The 19,250-nt window shown below is 49.3% G+C and overlaps 1 protein-coding gene across 1 annotated transcript; it reads left to right on the top strand.

Moving 5' to 3' along the window:
- The first annotated feature begins 6,550 nt into the window (after positions 1-6,550).
- On the top strand, positions 6,551-11,857 carry LAG3 (lymphocyte activating 3). The gene is made up of 8 exons (XM_065658720.1): positions 6,551-6,605; positions 6,781-6,952; positions 7,114-7,340; positions 7,594-7,851; positions 8,032-8,325; positions 8,626-8,916; positions 9,186-9,301; positions 11,750-11,857. Exons 1-8 carry the CDS (start codon positions 6,551-6,553, stop codon positions 11,855-11,857), a joined length of 1,521 nt encoding a protein of 506 aa, XP_065514792.1.
- Positions 11,858-19,250: the final 7,393 nt, after the last annotated feature.

Below are 19,250 nucleotides of genomic sequence, written 5' to 3'. Positions count from 1 at the left end.
GGGTTAGAGAGAAGAAACAGCCAGATCCTCTCACAGAGGCACAGAGAAAAGGCACAAGACAAGAAGCACAGGTTGCAACATATGAACTTCCTATGGGACAGAAGGAAAAGCCTCTCCTGTGAGGGTGTAGAACATGTTTTCAGAGAGGCTGGAGCATGTCCACGATTGGAGTTGTTCAGGATTTGCCTGGGCCAGACCCTGAGAAACCCAGTCTAGTCTGAGAGTCATGCTGCTGGGAGCAGAGGGATGGAGCGGAGACCCTAGAGGTCTCTTCCCACATGAATCTTCCCGTGATGCTGTCACTAACAAGGGGGCTTATTTGATTTTGTGTTTCTATTTAGCGGGGCAGTAGAAGCTATATTACAAAATTATGCAGGCTGCCACTTGCCATGAGGTGCCAAATGGAGAAGAATTTGAAAAAAACGGCTTAGCTGCCACCACACTCTGAATTTCAGTCTGTCATACAATCACGTTAATCCAGCATAAATGCATAGTGTTGCAGAAAAGGGCAATCCCATATTCCCTTTCATCTCTTCCTGCCTCTCTTTTGTCAACACTGATGAGCATCAGAGAATTGATCCAGCTGAAAACTAAACAACAAGCAAACAAACAAACAAATAAATAAATAAATCCCTTTTGATTTACAATTAGCCCTTTCACTTAAAAAATGCACCATCTCCCTCCCCTGCGTTTTTTGTTTGAAGCAAAGTCATTGGGAATCACCAAATCAGAGACTTTATTCTCTTCAGGTGTATTCTGGAGCGTTGCTGCCCCCCACCTTGCTGTGCCATCATCCACATGATCCTTCCCATGGATTTTATTCTTCTGTATTTGACTTTTCATAGCATCACATGCTCCTTTAGTTACACTCAATTTTTTAATATCTAGGTTTCACACTAAGAAGGGAATAACATGTTCTTTATTAGTAAGTATTTGCCTGTAGCCTCCAGAGCTCTAGTGTATCATAAACTGTGGGCTCATGTTCTCCTGCCATGAAGCACAGTGAAGACACCGCTCATGGACCAGATCTACTTTTTCATAGTTCCTCCGGATACGTGCAACTAAACCGAGAAACAGACCCCTCTGTGCCGTGTGCAATGCTCATCCCCTAGCACCTGAAACATGTCCAAGGTGCTGCTTTTGTGTAAGCGAGACCCATGCTGATGCCAAAAGTAAGACAGAGAGAGGATTCAAGCCCTGTGAACAGAAGGCACATCCTTCTGTGGCAGTCTTTCTTTGATGGGATACTTGCTGTATTGTCAGTGGAGATTAACAGCAGCAAAGGGGACCTGAGCCTGCCGTATCTGCATCAGACTGTCTCTCTTGGCACCCAGGAGACCATTGATATTCCCCCAGATCAGCTGCTGGAAGGTCTCGTACCTGCAGACACAACTCACATCTGTTCTGGAGAACCCTCAGGCCAAAACAGCTCTCAGGAAAGGCAGTCATACAATCTCCCTGCAAAACTGGCAAGAGACCGACAAACAAAAGAAGCCACACCTAAGTAGGAGCTTGCGTGTAATCTGCTGGGGGAATCTGGGTGTCCTGGTTTCACTGCGTGTCCAGCATCATCCTCCCAGCCAGTCCTGACACCACTCTTACCACCAGTCTTGGTACTGATGGCTCTTTCAGAGGTCGTGTTTGCTGGCCATTTATGCCGGTGCTCACCCACTTTCTGGACTACTCCTGATGTCCAGCAGTTTTCTGTCACCCAGCTCCACTCTTGGCATTGGATCTTCCAACTCTCTGGGGCCCAGGAACCCTGCAGACAGTTGAACCCCCTCTCTCCAGCTGCCCCTGGGAGAACAGACCGCATTTGGAGAATCCCACTCTCAGACTATTGGCTCCTATCAATCAGAGCACTCCTCAGTTCCTTTCAGCCCATATCTGTGTCAAGGGAATCTATTAGAACTGTGCTGCTGCTGCTCCAGTCCCTCAGCGACACGTGGCACATTGGGTCGGTGCCTGACTCCTTCATCTCAATGTCAGGTCACTGTGAGAGCTTTCTCCTCACAGCTGGCATGCTTCTCCCACCCCTTGCATGCATTGGGCTCCTTGAGAAAACTCACTGCAGCCCTGAGATGTCTGGGAGGCTATCACATATTTTTCAACTGAATTAAAACCGTGGCATGAATACTGCCATGAGAATTGAGTCAAAATGTAACCTGGCTTGCTGCACGGATTTTTGTAGTTGATCTACCTCACCTTCTCTGTTGCAAAACACAGAGGCTGTGGCATCAAGGACATCCTGCATCATCAAAGACATCGCTTAACTAGATATTGGCCAAGGTACCGATATCCATCACCATCTCCACAGGTAGTTGTGGATATCCAAAGAGGATCCTTCAGCATCCCATCTTTTTCCCAGGAAGGATCTGGAGGTCTTGTGAAAGAGAACAGTTAGATGCTTCTCTATAGCTAATACTGGCCAGATACAAGACGCTAGCTGCCAAATATGCCCATGAATGCTGCAGATTCTCTTCAGTGATTAATTCACTGTTTGTTTGGGGGGTTTTTTAGCAGAAACAGCTGTAGTCAGAACCCCTAAAAGTTGTTCCTGATTTTCTAATTCAGGTTTCTCTGGGATATTCAGCTATCTGCTGAGGATTGTCATATAAAGGTCACTTGTCTTTTAGCATTGTAAAGAAAGGGGTTGCAAATTTGTCCAAAGACTCCATAAAGCTATGCCTTCCTAAATGTGTTCCCATGGGATTCTGGGAAGCAGATCACCACTAGACTCTCCTCATCTCCACGTCAGAGACCTATGGGGAACCAGGTGGTGTCCATTCAGCAAATCCTTCAAAAAAAGACCTTTTCAAAAGCAAAGAGTCTCCCAATAAATGTCAGGCAGCCAGCCATTCTTCCTCCTCCTAGCGCTTCTGCAGAGGCACATTTTGTTTTCTCCCAGATCTACTGCAAGATATGAATTTTCTCTTTTCTAATTCTCTTCACCTCAGGCCTTTTTGGGATCTGCCACCTTGGATAAATGGGTCCCTCCTCCAAGACCACTCGCTGACGTGTGGAGTACCCTGGCCCTGGGAAGATAACGTGCTGCTTCCAGGCGTCATGGAGGGCCAGAAATCTGGAGCAACTGCTTCCTCCCACGAGAATGGAAGCGTGTTTGGTACCCACCCTGGACTTGAAAAAGCTGAACAATTTAACATGGATCTCAGGGATGGTGCTTTGGTAGAAATCATCATGACTCTTTGTGGGCGAAGACTGATTTGCATCCCTCTACCTCATGGGTGCCTATTTCGATGCATTTCCACACTGTGCATCGCACGCAAACCTTGCAAAGCATGGGCACCAGCTCTTTCTGGTTCAGGGTTCTGCTGCTTCACCTCTCCATAGGCACCAAGCGTTGACTCGGGAACCATTGCTTCTGTCCTGGGCACCCAGGGAAGGGCAGCCCCATTACTTCCTCCCTGGAGCTGAGCTTAGATCTCTTTTAGCTCCTTGAGCTTCCTGGTCAGTGGCACAGTTAATCCCAGTCTGACCTCTGGAAACCCCGCTGCCTGTCCAAGTGCCTGTCAAGTACCAACCCGCCCGGCAGCCTTTGCTCACGCTACATCCCCTGCCAGACCTTCCCTTCCGTCTCCCCAGGTGTGGCTGCTTTCTGTATACAGTCTCTCACCACAAAGTTATTAGTTATCTCTTATTAGTGAGTAACTTCTTTTTGCTTGTTATGTTTGCTTTAGCTCCGGGCAAATGGCAATCAGGACGTTTTAAATGAGGTCCTTTAGGTAAGCGCCCTATCTCAGCAACACCCAGACCAGCTGATCTCAAGTTGCACAACTGATAACCCAGTCTTCAAGTCACAGCACAATTTCTTGGGTCAGTTGGAGTCTGCAGATAAATTATAGAGCACCTCAAAAAGTCAACGCAAAGCAGAAGATTAAGACTAGCTTCAGAATTAATGCTGCAAGGACCAAAATACGAAAGTGGAATCACTCAGAGAAAAACATGGTATCACAGAAATCTGGAAATGCAACGGAAAATTCCTTCAGCGAGACTAACTCGATACTGCAGAATAGTGTTTTCTATTCATATTTTTCTTGGTACGTGTAGTTTGCACCCGTAAGTCACGCCAAGAGAGACAAAAAAGCAATGTGTTAAGGTTGTGCACAAGGTGATTGCTGCGGGTAAGTAAGTCTGGAACCTGGCTGAAGCTAGTTAATCCCTGACATGGACGAGGGAGTGTTTGGTGAGCTGGGCTTCCACACCCCATCCTGGGCTACTCCTGTCACAGCCTGCCCTTCGTTCCCCACGGCTCTGCCGGGGTCCCACACGTCCCTGTCAGCCCCTCTGCCCAGACGACCCACACGGGGTGTTCTGAGAAGACGCTCCCGTGCTGATCTTACTCCGGTCACTGTTATTTCTGCGGTGGGGTCCTGTTCTGGGAGATGACGAAAATGCCATTCAAGGGAGTCAGCATTTAAAATGGGTTGTAGGAGAGAAACGTCACAAGTGTCTTTGCTAAAGATAGCCTGGTGCTGAGTAAAACAGTGCCTCGAAAACCTTCATTTCACAACATGCTCATTCAGCATAATGGCCCCTTGGCCCCAGATACCCCCCTGTGCCAGACAACTCCTGTCACTCTCCCGGGCTCTCCATCAGTCCCCCTTGACCACTGCTCACGAAGTGGCAGCAGGACGAGAATACACCGGTTCTGACAAGGAAGAAACATTTCCTAGAGCACGGATTCAGTGAAGGGTGGTTTTGGGGACTAGAGGGGAATGGTGCCAGGGCGCTGAGGCTAAGAATGAGGTCGAGATGGAGGGGGAGAGCAGCGAGTTCGGTGTGTCCTCTGGGCGAAGCCAGGGGAGGGGGGAGCAGGCAGCACCAGGCGGTGCAGCCGTGTCTAGCCACCATGGTTCCATCTCCCTTCTCTCTCTCTCTCATCTTCACCCACACACTCACACCATTATCACACTGCTGATTCAGGGGAAAGAGAGGTTGATGTTTTCTGCTTGGACTGGGCACCACAAACTGTTTTTCTTGAACAGGATGAAAAAAACACCTCCCGCCAACGGCTGCAAGTTCTCCCCCATCTTCTCTCCTCTCTTCCTCCCTCCTGCCATCCCATGGGCTGTGTAGCATGGAGGGCCACTACAAAGCAGTCCTCCAGGGACATCGAGGCATGCAAGGTTGCAACAGATTGCCGTACACTGATCCCACTACTCATGAGGCTGAAGAGCCACGTGTGATAAAAGAGACGAGAGCCGTCACCGCAACAGGGCACTGCTGAAGCGAAGTGTACCGCTTGCTCTCTTTCATCTTCCACATTCGCCACCCAGCTGAGGACAACCAGAGAGCGAGCAAGGATCATTCCATAGTGAAGAAGCGGCCACTCTGAGTCACCTCCCTTCCCTCGCCCCCAGGAAAAGCCCCGGCCCAGCCCTCGGGGGGCAAGCCACTAAGGGGCTCAGGTGTCTGACACCCGTCATGAAGGGCTGATTAAGTCCGAAAGACTCAGAGCCAGTGGGTTGCTGGAAAGTGTGAGCCACAACAGTGGGGGTTCTCTGAGGCAAAAAGGGCTCCAGGGCGAGGCACAGAGGTGGAAACGTGTTGACCTATGCAAAGCTCAGCAGCTACATGGGAGGTAGGACAAGCCCCCTCAGTGCACAGGCTCAGGTGGGTTTTCCCCAGCGCTGCTGGAGGAGGAGGGTCCCTTCCTCACACCCCTTGCAGTGCCACAGCGTGCAGTCCCTCATCTCCGTGCTGGTTGCTCCTCCTGAATGCTGCTCTCTGTCTCCCCAGACCATCTCAGCTTCGCTCTAGATTGCCCCTTGGGCTCTGGATTGAAGAGTTGCATGTGCCCTGGTTGAAGCTCACCATAAACCCTTTCCTGCCTGTGAATCGGCCAATGAGAAAAAGCCAAAAAATCGGCACATTTGAAGGATTAAAGAAGAAAAGAAGAAAAAAAAAAAAGACAAAAACACCACCACACAAAAAAACCAAACCACCACCAACAACAAAAGAAAAGAACAGCAGAAAAAAGACCAACAGGTTCTGAAAAGCCCTGAAACAATTAGAGAGAAGCTGTAAGAGGCGGAAAGATCAAACCAAAAAAGGTAAGAGATGAAAGAAAAACATGAAGGGTACTTGCTGGGAAGTGTCTTCTACACTTTTTCCACTGTCTATGTAGAAGCGAAACTTGTAAGAAAAACAACAGCGACCCAAAGAATTTCCACTAAAAGATGCTTAGAGCAGTGTCTCTGGTCCCTCCCTCCTCTCTCTCACTGGCTTCAGCTCTGTCTTCACGTGCCTCAGACTTACACTGGTTTCTTGGTTGTGACGCATCTTCTTAGTGATACAAGGAAATTAGCTGCCCACCTGCAATATAAGGGCATCTAGGGAAATACTTTGATCAGAGAGAGACAGCACGAGAAGCAAGCACATCCAGCTGACACCCCCCCTTGCTTCATCCACCCACCCTAACATCTTCTTTGCCCATGCCTCATTTTTGCTGAGCTCTCAAAGCTTCTGACCTGATCAAGCACGGATTTGAGTGGGAAGACGAAGCCCTTCACCTCTCCTGGCTGCCACCATGAGGCCAGTGTTCCCAGTGCTGTTCCTCACCTTCACTCTGCTGGCTTTCAATGGTAAGAGGGGCTGAACATTTCCAGGGAGGGCAGAGTAGCTCGGTAAGCTGAGTCTGGATGTTACTTGGAACCTGATCGGTCTGGAAGGGAGAATTTGTGCCCTTCTGAAGATGGCCAGATATTGCCCCCTGTTCCATCAATCCCACCCTTTGCTCAGCTCTCCGTGTCGTTACAGCTGGCCACATCCTGCCAGGAGTAACAGAGGGGGAAAGCAGGGAGCAGAAAGTATGGGCCAGAGCAGGGAGTTCAGCCGTGCTGCCTTGCCACCTGAGCCCCAGAAGGATGGCAAAGAGCTCGAAGCATCTGCCCGACGTGACATCTCTGCTGTGGAAGCGGCATGGGGGAAGGTATGCCAGGGCCAAGACAGATCTGTGTCCTTGTGGGGACTGGGGAGGGTGGGAGACACTTCGAGCCCCCTTTCTCCTCCCCCACATTCCCTCCCTCCTGCTTCCCACCCTTGATCTCGCCTTTGCCTCTGGCACGAGCCACTCACTTGTTCCCCTCCCAGTGCCCACCAGGAGCCACACATGGTGCTGGAAGTGGAGCGCTCGGGTCTCCGGAAGATGGCACTGCCCATGAGGCCCCGGGTGTCAGTCCAGGACTCTGCCTTACGCAATGGCAATTTCTCCCTGCGAATTGACCCCGTCCGGAGCGAGGACGCCGGGCTGTATGAGGCATGGGTGACATACAATACAGAGGTCCAGAGCTGCCAGGTGGAGCTGGGGGTAATTACGGGTAGGTGAAGATGGAAACCCTGGATAACCTTGATTTTAGGTCCTTGGAGGTTGTATGGGTGGGACAGGGTGGGGATGGCATATTTGCCAGGACAGGTTAGAGTACAGGCAGCAGCTTCCTGCAGTCTGCTCTCAGCTCTGGAGAGACAGCTGCCCAAGGGACAAAGCTAGGACAGGAAGGGCAAAAAGGGATGGTTTGGTAGTCCCCCTGTGATCTCATCTTCCCCAACCTCCCCCTTTTCTTTTTCTTGCAGTGACCCTCAGTCCACCCAGCCCTGTGATAGAAAATGAGCTGCTCTTGTTGAGCTGCAACTCTAGCCACCGGGCGAGCCTTGTGGAGACATGCTGGTTCCACAATGGACGCCTGTTCCCCACCTCCAGGACCTTCTGCTCCTTGCCTGGGGCTCTCTCCATCTTCCGGCCAGCCATGAGTGATGCAGGCCCCTGGCGCTGCCAGCTCAGATACTCCGATAACGAGATAATTTCTGCCACATACGACCTGCAAATTCTAGGTGAGCTCAGCCTCTGTGTTGCTACTCCAGCATCCCCAAGTTTCTCCCTTTGATGTGACTGACCAACCCCAGTGGCTCAAGCTTCCCAGTTCCCACCTTGTCCTCACATCCCAGGACAGCCACCTCTCTGTGGAGCTCTTTGCAGCCACCACCCCACATTGTCCTCTTTCTCTGGCTCAGGTTTTGATGGCCCAACCAACCCTGTGGTCTATGCTGCAGCTGGCTCTGCAGCTGATCTACCATGCACCCTGAGCTACCTTCCCAGCGCCTTCGGGATCAACGTGGTGACAGCCCACTGGAGCCGCCTTGCAGGAGGACACTTGCAAGGCTGGGGCATCTCCCAGAATTTGAGCAGCAGAAGCTTCCCCCTTCATCTCCCTGTGGTGTGGCCAGGTGATGCAGGGCAGTACCACTGTGCTGTCTCTATTGGCAGCAAGAAAATCATCAGGGACGTGACCTTGGCAGTGATTACAGGTGAGGGGAGAGACAGGGAGGTGCATCACCCCTCTGGGGTCCCCCATCACTTGCAGATAAACCTCGCTACACGTCAGTGGTTGCTCCCACTCATAGATTCTCATTCCAGGGCGGGAAACAAGGTCTCTGCTGAAAGCAGGGGTTTCCCTGGGTAACTTGATTATTCTTCTTGAGACTGAAGAAGACAAAGAAAACAAATTAGAGGAAGTAATAAAGAAGGGGTGTATTAGAAGGAGGGATGGGAAAGAGATGTGGACCTGCCTGTAGTCTTTCCTGAGGATGTATTTTCCTTTGCTGCAGTCACCCCAAGCATCCAAGGACTGGTTTCTGAGGGGTCTCGCTTGCTGCTCATCTGCAGCCTCACACACCACCAGGGACACGAACGTTTCCAATGGAAGCACCTCGACTCAGCCCCCACCAACAGCAAGGTGGCTGTGGCCACCTCCCGTAACCTGGAGGGCCACAGGTCCCAGACGGGCCCTAACTTGGAAATACTCCAAGTGTCACAAAAGGATACAGGCACTTGGGAATGCAGCGTCTATGGCCCAGAAGGCAGACTGGGAGCAGTGCAGTATGGGCTGCAGACCACAGGTACTGTCCCCCATGGATCTGTGACTGATCCCTTCTTGCTCTGTTCAGTTTTCTGGCGCCCTTTCCTCTCTCAGTCTCATGCTGTCTTTCTCCTATCTGACCGCTTGGGTTCCCCTCTTGTTGTCATCCTGTCTTAGCTCTCACCAGTTCCCCCTGTTGCTTCCAGTTCCATGCACCCTTTTCCAGTTTGCCTGTCTTTGTGCAGTCCCTGCCTTGCCTCAGTGCAAAATCAATCTTGTCTCCTTCCTAACTGTGGCTCCTCCTCACAGGTGCGCAGGTCTCCAGCCCTCCCACCATCTTCAGTGGGCAGGTTACTTTTGGGCTCACTCTCACCCTCTTCCTCCTGCTTACGGTGTGTGTTCTGGCTGTGGCCATGCAAAAAAGGGTAAGTGTCCACCAGTCCATTTCTATTAGTTTTCCTGTACCTCAGCCGTTATTTGACCTTCCTCTGGGTACCCTAGAGACAGCAGTGCAATATTGCAAGGACACACAATCCAGAAGAAGAATGGGGCTTGGGCAGCCTGCTGAGAGTGCCATGGATGTGTGGTGAAAGCTGCACCCTGGGCATCAGCAGGTCTGGCTAATCATGGCATTCGTCTGGTGCCTGTGGGCAGGTTGGGCTCTTCAGAGGAGGGGTTAATCCCCCCAATAGGCAATCACAGCCCAGCCTTGAAAAGCTTCTTGTTTATTCTCCCAGAGATCAAGCCACGCTGTACTAGAGGAGGGTCAATTTCCAGGCTTTTGTAGGTTTCCTCTCTCTCATTCTTTATCTGGATGCTTTGGTGCAACAGAGTCTCTTCTTCCATCTGGGGCTGCCGGTCCCCAGATGCTGATCTCGATGCAGGTCTGTTGTTGCTGGCTCAGCCCTTGCACCTCGGCTGTCTGCATCCAGCAACTTACTGCACTTTGTTTGCTCAGCTTGTTCCAGTATCTCATCTCCTCAAAACTCTGCCTTGCCCTTATGATTCCAAAGACCAGGCCAGGACTGATCCCTCCCCAGCATGCTACTGGAAAAAAACGTGCAAACAAGTCACACTGTTTCTCTGCAGCTTTCATGCTGTTTCTCTGCAAATGTATTACATGACAAATTCTTCCCTCATAGACAAGGGACACCTTTCATGAGTAGCTGTGGTGTAGTTCCCTTCAACTTAGCTTCTTGGAAAGGGCCCACAGTGAAAATCCTCTTCTAGTATAGAAGGTTCCTGGGCCTCAGAGCGATTTCAGGTTGGGAGAACTTGCCCTGGTGAAAGAGCTGGATGCCTTGAGCCTGCCTTGAGCTGTAGATGAGGAATGTGACAGCATTGATGCAAATTCTTACCAAGTCTCTGTGGCTGGAGGCTGAAGACGGGCAGCACTTGAACAGAAGCAAAACGGGCATTTAGAAAAAAAAAAAAAAGCAGAAAACAAAAAACCACAAAAACACTGCAAGTAGTGCTAGACACACTCATGACCGGTTCTTCGTCAGCCGTCCTTAATCAGCACTGATGGCAAAGGATAATCTGAGGCAGAAATCTACAGTTTCCGGGTGACTCTCTAGACCGTGCAAGTCCGGTCCAAGATGATCAGAACCACCCTTCCTGACCTAAAACCTTGGATGAATAACCCTTTACAGTGTAACTGTAAACCCTCAGCTAGCAGTAAACAGGATACCTGGGTGTCCGGCTCTGTTAGCTTACACAGCTCTAATCCAGCCAGGATATTTACTGCCTCAAAGCATTTGTATATGCCCTCACAGCCTTGCTTTGCCAAGTAGCAAAGCTCCTATGTTGCAGCACAGGTCCACCATCCACAGATGGTCTTCCTGCCCACCTCCCCTGGTGGGCTCAACCCTTGCGAGAGTGCGGATGAGGTGCCTTGAGCAAAGATATAAGCTCTTCTCTTGTTCTCTCCCTCTCTCTGCTGGCATTTTCTGATATTACATTTGCTCTTCTTGCATTGGTTGAACACTAGCTGCTCACCGGTATCCCTTGATGGGCTATTGCCCACACATTAGAAATTCCTGTTCCAGTCTCCTGAGCCTACCAACGTGCTGTTGGCACTGTTGCATTTCATTCACCTTATCATTCAGTTTAATGCTCTGTTCTCCTAAAATGTCTGGATGTCCAATGACATTTCCATCCTCTTTCTTCCAAATGAGGCTCCTCAGCTTTATCAGCTACATAACTCATTAGCACTTTCACGCTCTCTGTGCCATTAATGATTGGTCCCACAACTGATCTTTGAATACTTATGCTTATCATTTCTCTACAGCCTGGCAGAAACCTGCCAGCAAAATCCCAGTACCTTTCTTAGCTGAGGTCACACCTACTATGCCATTCTTTTACTAATCTCACCTTTCCAGTTGTATTGATTACCCGTGTGTCACCATATACTTTACCGTTATCAGGAGCCCTGAGATCTACCTCTTTTCCATTGTCTATAAAGTCACTTGTTAAAGCAAGATCTGGAAGTGGTTCTGTCTTTAATTTGTTCTTACCACATTTTGCATGAACCTTCATGCTTTTAATTATTCACTCTGAAAAGGTGGTGTAAAATCTAGCATACCATTGAACCTGACAATGGCCTGACCATTGCCCAGATCATTGTTTGCTCTCTCTTAAGCATGTCCTGTCTTTATTATTCCTTATGCCCAGGACATCACAGGGAATAGTATGGAGCCAGCCTTCCCTAGAAGAAACTGTGTGTATCTGCAGCTCTTCCCTGGCTCTGGAAGGGAATGGGAGCCTCATGATTGCAAGCAGTAGGACCGTGTCTTCCATGTCAGGGAGAAGCCCAGACTTGTGCTGTTCAGTCTCCCTCTCATGCCTAATATTGCCCTTTTCTTTCCCTTCAGGCACGGTCTCCTGCCTTCCCAGCAATGGAAGGGATGTTTGCAGTCACTGTGCCATGGAAGAAGATGGAGGAGAAGCAGAAAGAGAAGATGCAGCAAACTGAGTGCTGACAGGAGCAGGGACACCAGGCCCAGTCTGCATGGGAAGATGAAACTCTGCATGCCATGCTGCAGAGAGATGGGCACCATGCAGACCTCTCAGGAGGGTCTAGGGATGGCACGAACATATCAGGAGGCCATGGAAGCTCTGTACCTGCAGAGGGGCTGGAAGCTGCATAGCAGGGCAAGACGAGACTCACTGCTGCAGTAAGGTGGCAGGCAGCACAGACGCTTTGGAGCTATTGGAAGTATTTGAGCCAGTAGCTATTGCCTGCTTCGGAGCCACTTCTCTCTCCCACCCTTTGGCCCCCTTCACAGCCTGTCTCACAGCCTTTCACTAGTGGGACACGTGAATGTGGGAGATGGCTGGAGCCCAGATCCCCTGCAGCCCGATGGTGTTTTCTCCTCTCTGCTCACTTTCTTCTCCCTCTCCCTGTACTGCCCTGCTATTGTGCTCATTCAAGTGGCAGAGGGTATCCCCAGAGGACTGCACACGTTGCACATTTTGAGTGTTTTATTTTATTATAAATGCATTTTAGAACCTAAAATAAAACTATCTTACAAAAAATTAAAAAAAAAAACCACAACAACCCTGGCTCCCGTGTATGCTTGTGGAGGATAACACCTATTGACAGTGTCAGTTGTAACTCTGCCTTTGTGAAGCAGCTTGTAAGAACTTTGCTGCATTCTCTTTCTCTTTCAGTTCTCTTTTACTGAAGTTGCCTGTTAATTTCTGACATTTTGGTGGTGGGGAAAGGGAAATAATATGCTATTAGAGAACAAAGGATCACAGGTTCATTCTCTCCTTTTTGCTGTGCTTCAGAGTCTGTTTTGTTTTGGTTTGCTTTGTTTTGTTTCCTCCTGTCTGGCTTTCCCATTCATTAATTCCTTTATTCCTTTAGTCCTCACACTTTCCTGATAGATTGATGTTAGGGCTCTCTGTCACTCTCCTCCAGCTAAGGATGTACTTATGTGAGTCCACAGGTCCCATCACCCACGACCCTCAATGGGTTTAGATTTAACTTAGAGAATTCTCTTCACCACCTTTCTGAACAGCCATGGAAGATCATGGTACCACTCTTGAACAGCCCTTGCATGCCACCCCAGAAGAAAGTCTCGCTAATAAAGTGAGTCACACATGTAGCTTCTTCCATACAGGTCACTGGGCTGTGGCTGCTCTAGGAGGTGGTGGTACAAAAATGAAGCTCTCAGTGTTTAGGAAGGGAGATTCTTTTGACTTGAGAGCTTGGCTACCAGGCCAGCTTTTCATTATTTCAGCAGGCACACAAAGAGGTGTTCTTGCTAGTGTGGCCCTCACCTTCCTCCCAAGAACTTCAGGCACACAGGTAATGAACGGCCTCTGGCAGACTTCAGCTAGTGGAGCAGCACCCAAGAAGTCCCAACTAACCCACTCTGGGGAACACAGCTTGACTCTACAGCTCTTTAACTGCTCAGCTAGCCATGCATTTTACTGGAAGTGATACCCTTTTATCCACCAAGTCATAGAGAAACTCAAGCAGAGGTGCAAGGTAGACGTGTGCTTTAGCTATCTCATGCAGACACTGAAAGAGAAACCCTATAAGGAACGATGGTCCAGCCTAGTACCTGACATCTTCCTCGCAAATGATGTTGTTGCTGCATTTTTTTTTCAAGTTGGAGTCATCTGTCTAGCTCAGTCTCTTCTCTCTGTCACATGCTTTGGAGATAGAAAAAAGGTGGGAAAGCCCCAGTGGGGTTAAAGGGGAGTCCAATATTCAGCAGGACCACATCATATTCCCTCAGTGCTTGACAGCGGTTTGCTCTCTCTTCTCATACACAATGGGGTGCTCTCTCCTCCTGTAGGTAACTTTTCTAGGATTGCCTGTTACCAGCCAGGATGTTCTCATTGCTCAGATGTGTGCCCAATCTGTCTTTAAACCTCATCGTTTTCTTGTACTCTTTGACTTCCTCTGGCAATCAGTCCTCGGGTTTGCTTATTCACTATGTGAAACTGGTTCCTCTTTGTCAGTTTTGAAGTCAAAGCTTTCTGCTTTCATCATCTGTTTTCTTTTTTCCTGTCAGAAAGGATGGAAGAAGAGGGACGCCTATCACCTCTTGGCTGGTCATTATTCTGCGGTCTTTTATCACATCTGTTTTTTCTTATTTCCCTATCCCCTCCTGACTCATTTCCCTCCAGGTGCCAGTCCCGGATTTTGGGGACTTTCTCTGTGACAGTTTGCTCAGGACCATCTCTATGCGTGGTGAACTCTCCTTTGATCCTTTGTGCTGCAACAGGAGGTAGCAGCCTAGTGGGAGAGCAGTGCCGGCTTACAAGGAGGCACGGTGCCTTTCTCCGCATTACTTCCATCCTACCCTCATGGCTCCCAATGTCTTGTCTGCTCTCCTGACTGTAGTTCCCCACTGAGCAACACTGAGCTTGTACCAAGCTGTTCACTGTGTCCTCAGTGAAAGGCCTGTTGTGATGCCTGGGGCTCTTGCTTGACCTGGTACAGGTAGAGAGCCAAAGCCTAGAAGGACTTACGCAGTTTACATTTTCCCTGCAGCTACATGGCTTTGGGAACAGTGATGCTGAATTTCATTTCCTGATGAGCACAGCTTTCTTACATGTCCCCAAAGTTCTTGTCATCCTCTCGTCTCCTGGCAAATTTAAACGGCTTCATGTCATCTACATACTTGGCCTTCTTGCTGCTAACCTTCTTGAACACTAGTAACTATTGTCTTAATTCAGATACTTTTGGGCTTCACTGCTGTCTCTGGTGACAACTTGTAGTTTAATCCTCCTCCTCCCGTCCCACCCCAGGGGTCAGTCTCAGGCGCCCAGCAGAGCTGTCCCACTCACCCCCGAGCAGGGTCAATCCATTGCCCTGCTTAGCCCTGCAGCTCCAAGGGAGCGAGGAGAAGGTGTGAGCTGTTCAGAGATGCAAAATGCAAGCTGAGGACTGAATTACTTACTGTGACACAGGTACTCTTGCTTCATGACTCTTGACCAAGAACTGATGGTACCCAGAGTAAGCTTGACCAGAAGCGCTCACACAAATATGTACAGTTACACTGCAAGACCTGGGTATGCAGTAGGCACCTCCGCAATCATTGTAATATCTCTACCAGGTTCTGAAACTACTTTCTTTGTAACATAGAGGACGATGGTGGCTGAGGTGCATGATCTGCATAGGTTAGGGTGACACCAACTACAAACGTTACAAGACCTCAGGCGCGGTATATGAATAGAAATTCCACCAGCTCTGGGGCGCTGAGAATGGTACCTGAAGCTTCACGGAGGTCGCAATCTTGCTTTTGTAACCCACAGAATACTTCACACAGATGAGCATTACTGACAAAATACACGCATCAACAAAAATGACAAGCGTGGCCATGGATCTGTCATGTTTGACAGACCTCAAGGAAAAATGCTCAAAAGCCAGCTGCCACCGATGCAGAAATAACTGTCTATGGCCACAGAAAGCTTTACAGCCCAAATGCTGCAGGATAAAGAATGTATCACTGGAACACTAGGAAGTAGGAAAATTTCTGAACACTGGGGGAATCGGGATGGCTCCAGGCAAATCAGTACAAGTGAAGTGAAAGGACCAAGAGTCTGTACAATCAAACAAACAAATCTGGAAATCTGTCCCAGGTGGAGTCAATAAGCAGGAGGAGCAAATAAAGCAAATGTCATACCAAGGAGAGAGACCCGATGTTTTGCCACAAAGATACAGCTACAGGTGCAAAGATCAGATAAATATTTCCAATGTACCAGAAGCAGAAAGCCTGAGAAAAACAGAGGAAATCCAGTAGATTCCCTTTTGGCAGAGGGGAGTGGTAAAGGAAGGCAAAGAAAGTACTATGCATACAAATTCCTTTGCATCTGACTCCTCCAAAAGAATGGGAAGAGGATCTTTAATCCCAAATTAATGTTTTTTTTTTTTTGGTAAGAAAGACCAGCACTATCAGAAGACAAAAAAATAATTTCTAGGTCCAGATGTTCTGTGTCCATGTCTTCTGAGGGATTTCAAGTGAGAGGCTGAAGAAGTGTTAGCGAATAGTGTAGTCTGACAAAGAAACAACTAGGAGCAATACATCTATTGGGGTCTTGGTACATTCTGCACAGCCTTTTAAAAACAACAAAAAATTAGAACAAGATCTTGAACGATCTAGGACCCTAAGGCACACTGAGCTTTATAGCTGCCTGGCAAATCAATGGGAACAATATCAGTATCAATTTGGGGGGGGGGGGGGGGGGCGGGAATAAAAAGGAAAAAAAAAAAAATCATGATTCACTACTCTGCTTGGATTTCTTCAACACTTTGATGTAGCAGTGAATAAAACAAAAACAATCTGGAGCCCTTCATTTTGTCTTCCAAAGGTTCTCTCAAGCCAAGCCACTTACTGGAATGCTGTTGTTGTGGGGACTGCATCTTGAGACCCGAGGCATCTGGGACAGCTGTTACATCGTCCTCGACTCTATCAAACTCAAGAGCTTCTGCTCCTTGTTTTCCGTCCTGCTGGCCTGCCAGTCTGATGCAACTCACTCCAGCTCTCAGAAGCTGTCATACGGTGCACCTCTGACCTGGCTGTCGCTCCCACCTGAAGGGAGGGATTTCAGAGGGTCTTACAGGTGAGAGGACACAGGATGCACCCTGTGCATAGGAAAAACAGCAGGAGGTGATGCACAAGGGCAGCTTTTGGAAGAACTTGTTAACTCTCTTGTGTCTTCCCCTCCTGTCACCAGACCAACATTCCCTTTTTTTCATGGAAAACAGCACAGGTTTTTGGACAGAGGAAGGCGCATCAGCAGAATCCCTACCAAGCTTTGGGGGCTGGCAGGGGCTCAGCTGGGACCCTCGGCTCAGGCACTCCCCAGCCCTTTGAAACCTCACACCCGGGTGAGCACAGGTGCCCAGGGTCCCCTCGAAGGGCCTCCCCGCCTGCCCCACGGCTCAGCCCCACGGCTCAGCCCCACGGCTCAGCCCCACGCATCCTGCGGCCCAAAGCCCCGGCTACCCGCTGGAGGAGCCTTGTGCCTCCATCACCAACCGAGGGCGGCCCCGGAGGACGGCAGCGCTGTGTGGGGACACTTTGGGCTGAGGGGTGGGAGGACACGGGTGGACCAGCCGCCCCCACTCCCGCCCCAGCGCAAGGCGGCTCCGCTCCCTGGCCCGGGTTTGTGCCGCCATCTAGTGTCCACGCAGGACCGAGATTTCCCCTCCATCCCCGCCTGCGTTACCAGATACGCCCATCGTTGGTTCCTTTCGTGCTGTGGACACCCGTGACCAGCCCTCCAGTGACCGGGTAACAGGCCCAGGTCCTTCTCTCCCTTTGCTTTCAGCTAAGGAAGTTAAAGCAAAAATTTTATAATTACTACTGAGAAGGAAAACCTTACGACGTGTGCTGTTGGATTGCATTCCACTTTAATGATCCAAACCTTAGGTGCTTCCAGTGTGAAATTCCAGACTCTCTCTGTACTGATGAAACCCTTCCAGTTGTGCGTCATAAAAAATATTGTCACCAGCTTCTCCCCCTTCCTTTTGCCAAGGTCATTACTACTAAGATAGTATGCAACATCTGTCCCACACAAGTCCTTAAAAACTCGTCCAGCTACTTCTCCTGCCTGTTGCATTTCTGACACATCTTTAACACTGGCCTCATTTTGTTTAGGCTCACTTTAGTCCCTGTCACTTTTCATGACACAATTTTGTGGCTGATGATTCTTGGACCATCCCTCTCTACAGAGCTCCCAAGCAGCCCCTGACATCCTGGCACATCTGGCTAGTCTTCCACCATCAGATCTCACACCTCCTCCTAAAATACAGGGGATCCGTTGTTCATGCAGAACATCTCTGGAGATTTCCTAATTTTCCACTATGACCAGCAAATGAACCTTCATGATTTCTGCTTAGGGAGTTGTATCTTCCTAGTCAAAGCTTCTGCAGAGAGACTCCAAGCACCTGCAGACAGGGGTCTCCCCTCAGCATAACCCAAGACCCTTTGTCCTTTCGGAGGTACATAGCTGGGGCAAATCACTAGGCCTACTCACCAGATGGATGGTTATTTCTAGCTCTCCACGTCTAGCGTCAGAAATGCCTCTCAATGAGCTCAACAGGTGTCCTCAGCTATTCTGTTGCAAAGAGAAAGCTCCTGGCCTTTGAGGCTGCTGACATTCAGATGCCTGAAGATACGGTTTTCATGCTGTGTTCAACATTTTTCCTTCCTTCTCTCCTACACCACTGAGCATTCGCTAATTTTCCAGCACATCTGAGTATCTTTTACCCATCAGAGTTCATTGGTACACTCCTAGCCCCCACTGACATGCAGGGAACTCGGTTTTAAGGAGACCATCTGTGGAGGTTTCTTGGCTTTCCGCTGGAGTCAGTAAAAGATCCTTCTCAAAATCTGATTTCTGGGACCCTTTCCTCCCTTTTACTCACTTCCTTGAAGAGACTTTGTGTCTCTGCAGACTGTGACTTCCACCCAGCGTAGCCTGGGAACCTCCTCTCTCCACGAGAATCTGTTACTCACCAACCCCAGTTTGAAAAATATTGCTGGTGATGGGACTAGAGCAAAGACAGCCACCATGGGATGGGTGGGGAGTGTCTCTGCAGGGGAGAAAATGAAAAGAGCGTGGCCTCAAATTTGGCTGAGGGGGCCGCAGGGTCAGTGTGTGATGCTGGATAAGCCCCACTTTCCCCATGGGTGCAGTACAGCAAATGTCCCAGCGAGGTGAGAGCCATAGTCACATGGAATTTAAAAATCAATTAAATATTTATGAGAAATATTACATTCAGAAGAGAGGCTGGCTGGCCAATATTATTCATCCCTCCTGGATTCTGATGTTTAATTAATGCTTGCAAAAAGTGCTTTGAGATGCTTGGATGAAAGCGATGCAAACACGTCACCACACATTGTGATCCTTGGTCCCAGAGGCACCTGTTCACCACACAGCTGTAGCAGCTCTGTGAGATGAGGCTCCCTCCTGAATCCCTCCTCTGGGGGTGAGAATGGGTCCATGGAAAGGGCAAACCTGCAGCTTTGTCACCTCAGATGCACAGGCCTGCTACTCCTTGCAACTCTGCAGCAAGTTTCAGTGTGTTTTGGAAGCTTTACCCCTTCAGGGAATGCTTTTTCTGGTAGATATTTGCAGTGACATTAACCAACTGTTTAAAAACAAGCTGGTATTTTTGCATTACAACATGCTGGGGAGAAAAAAGCAAGCCAGAATCCGTGTGAACTGAAGCATCAGCTTAATGTCCCAGAGCCTCAAGCCCTGAGATGCCAGAGTCTTACTATCCCAAACTGACTTTTCCCAGGACAGCTTGTCTCTGGCAGCTAGTGTCCAGAAGGGACATTTCTATTCACAGGCATGTGAGAGAGTTCTGGAGATACTGATGTGATCCTGCAGGCTCTTGTA

This window comes from Caloenas nicobarica, chromosome 1, assembly GCF_036013445.1.
Source record: "Caloenas nicobarica isolate bCalNic1 chromosome 1, bCalNic1.hap1, whole genome shotgun sequence".
In the NCBI taxonomy this organism is placed as follows: domain Eukaryota; kingdom Metazoa; phylum Chordata; class Aves; order Columbiformes; family Columbidae; genus Caloenas; species Caloenas nicobarica.
Note: the sequence above shows the minus strand (reverse complement) of the source record. Positions and strands in the feature narration are given on the sequence as shown.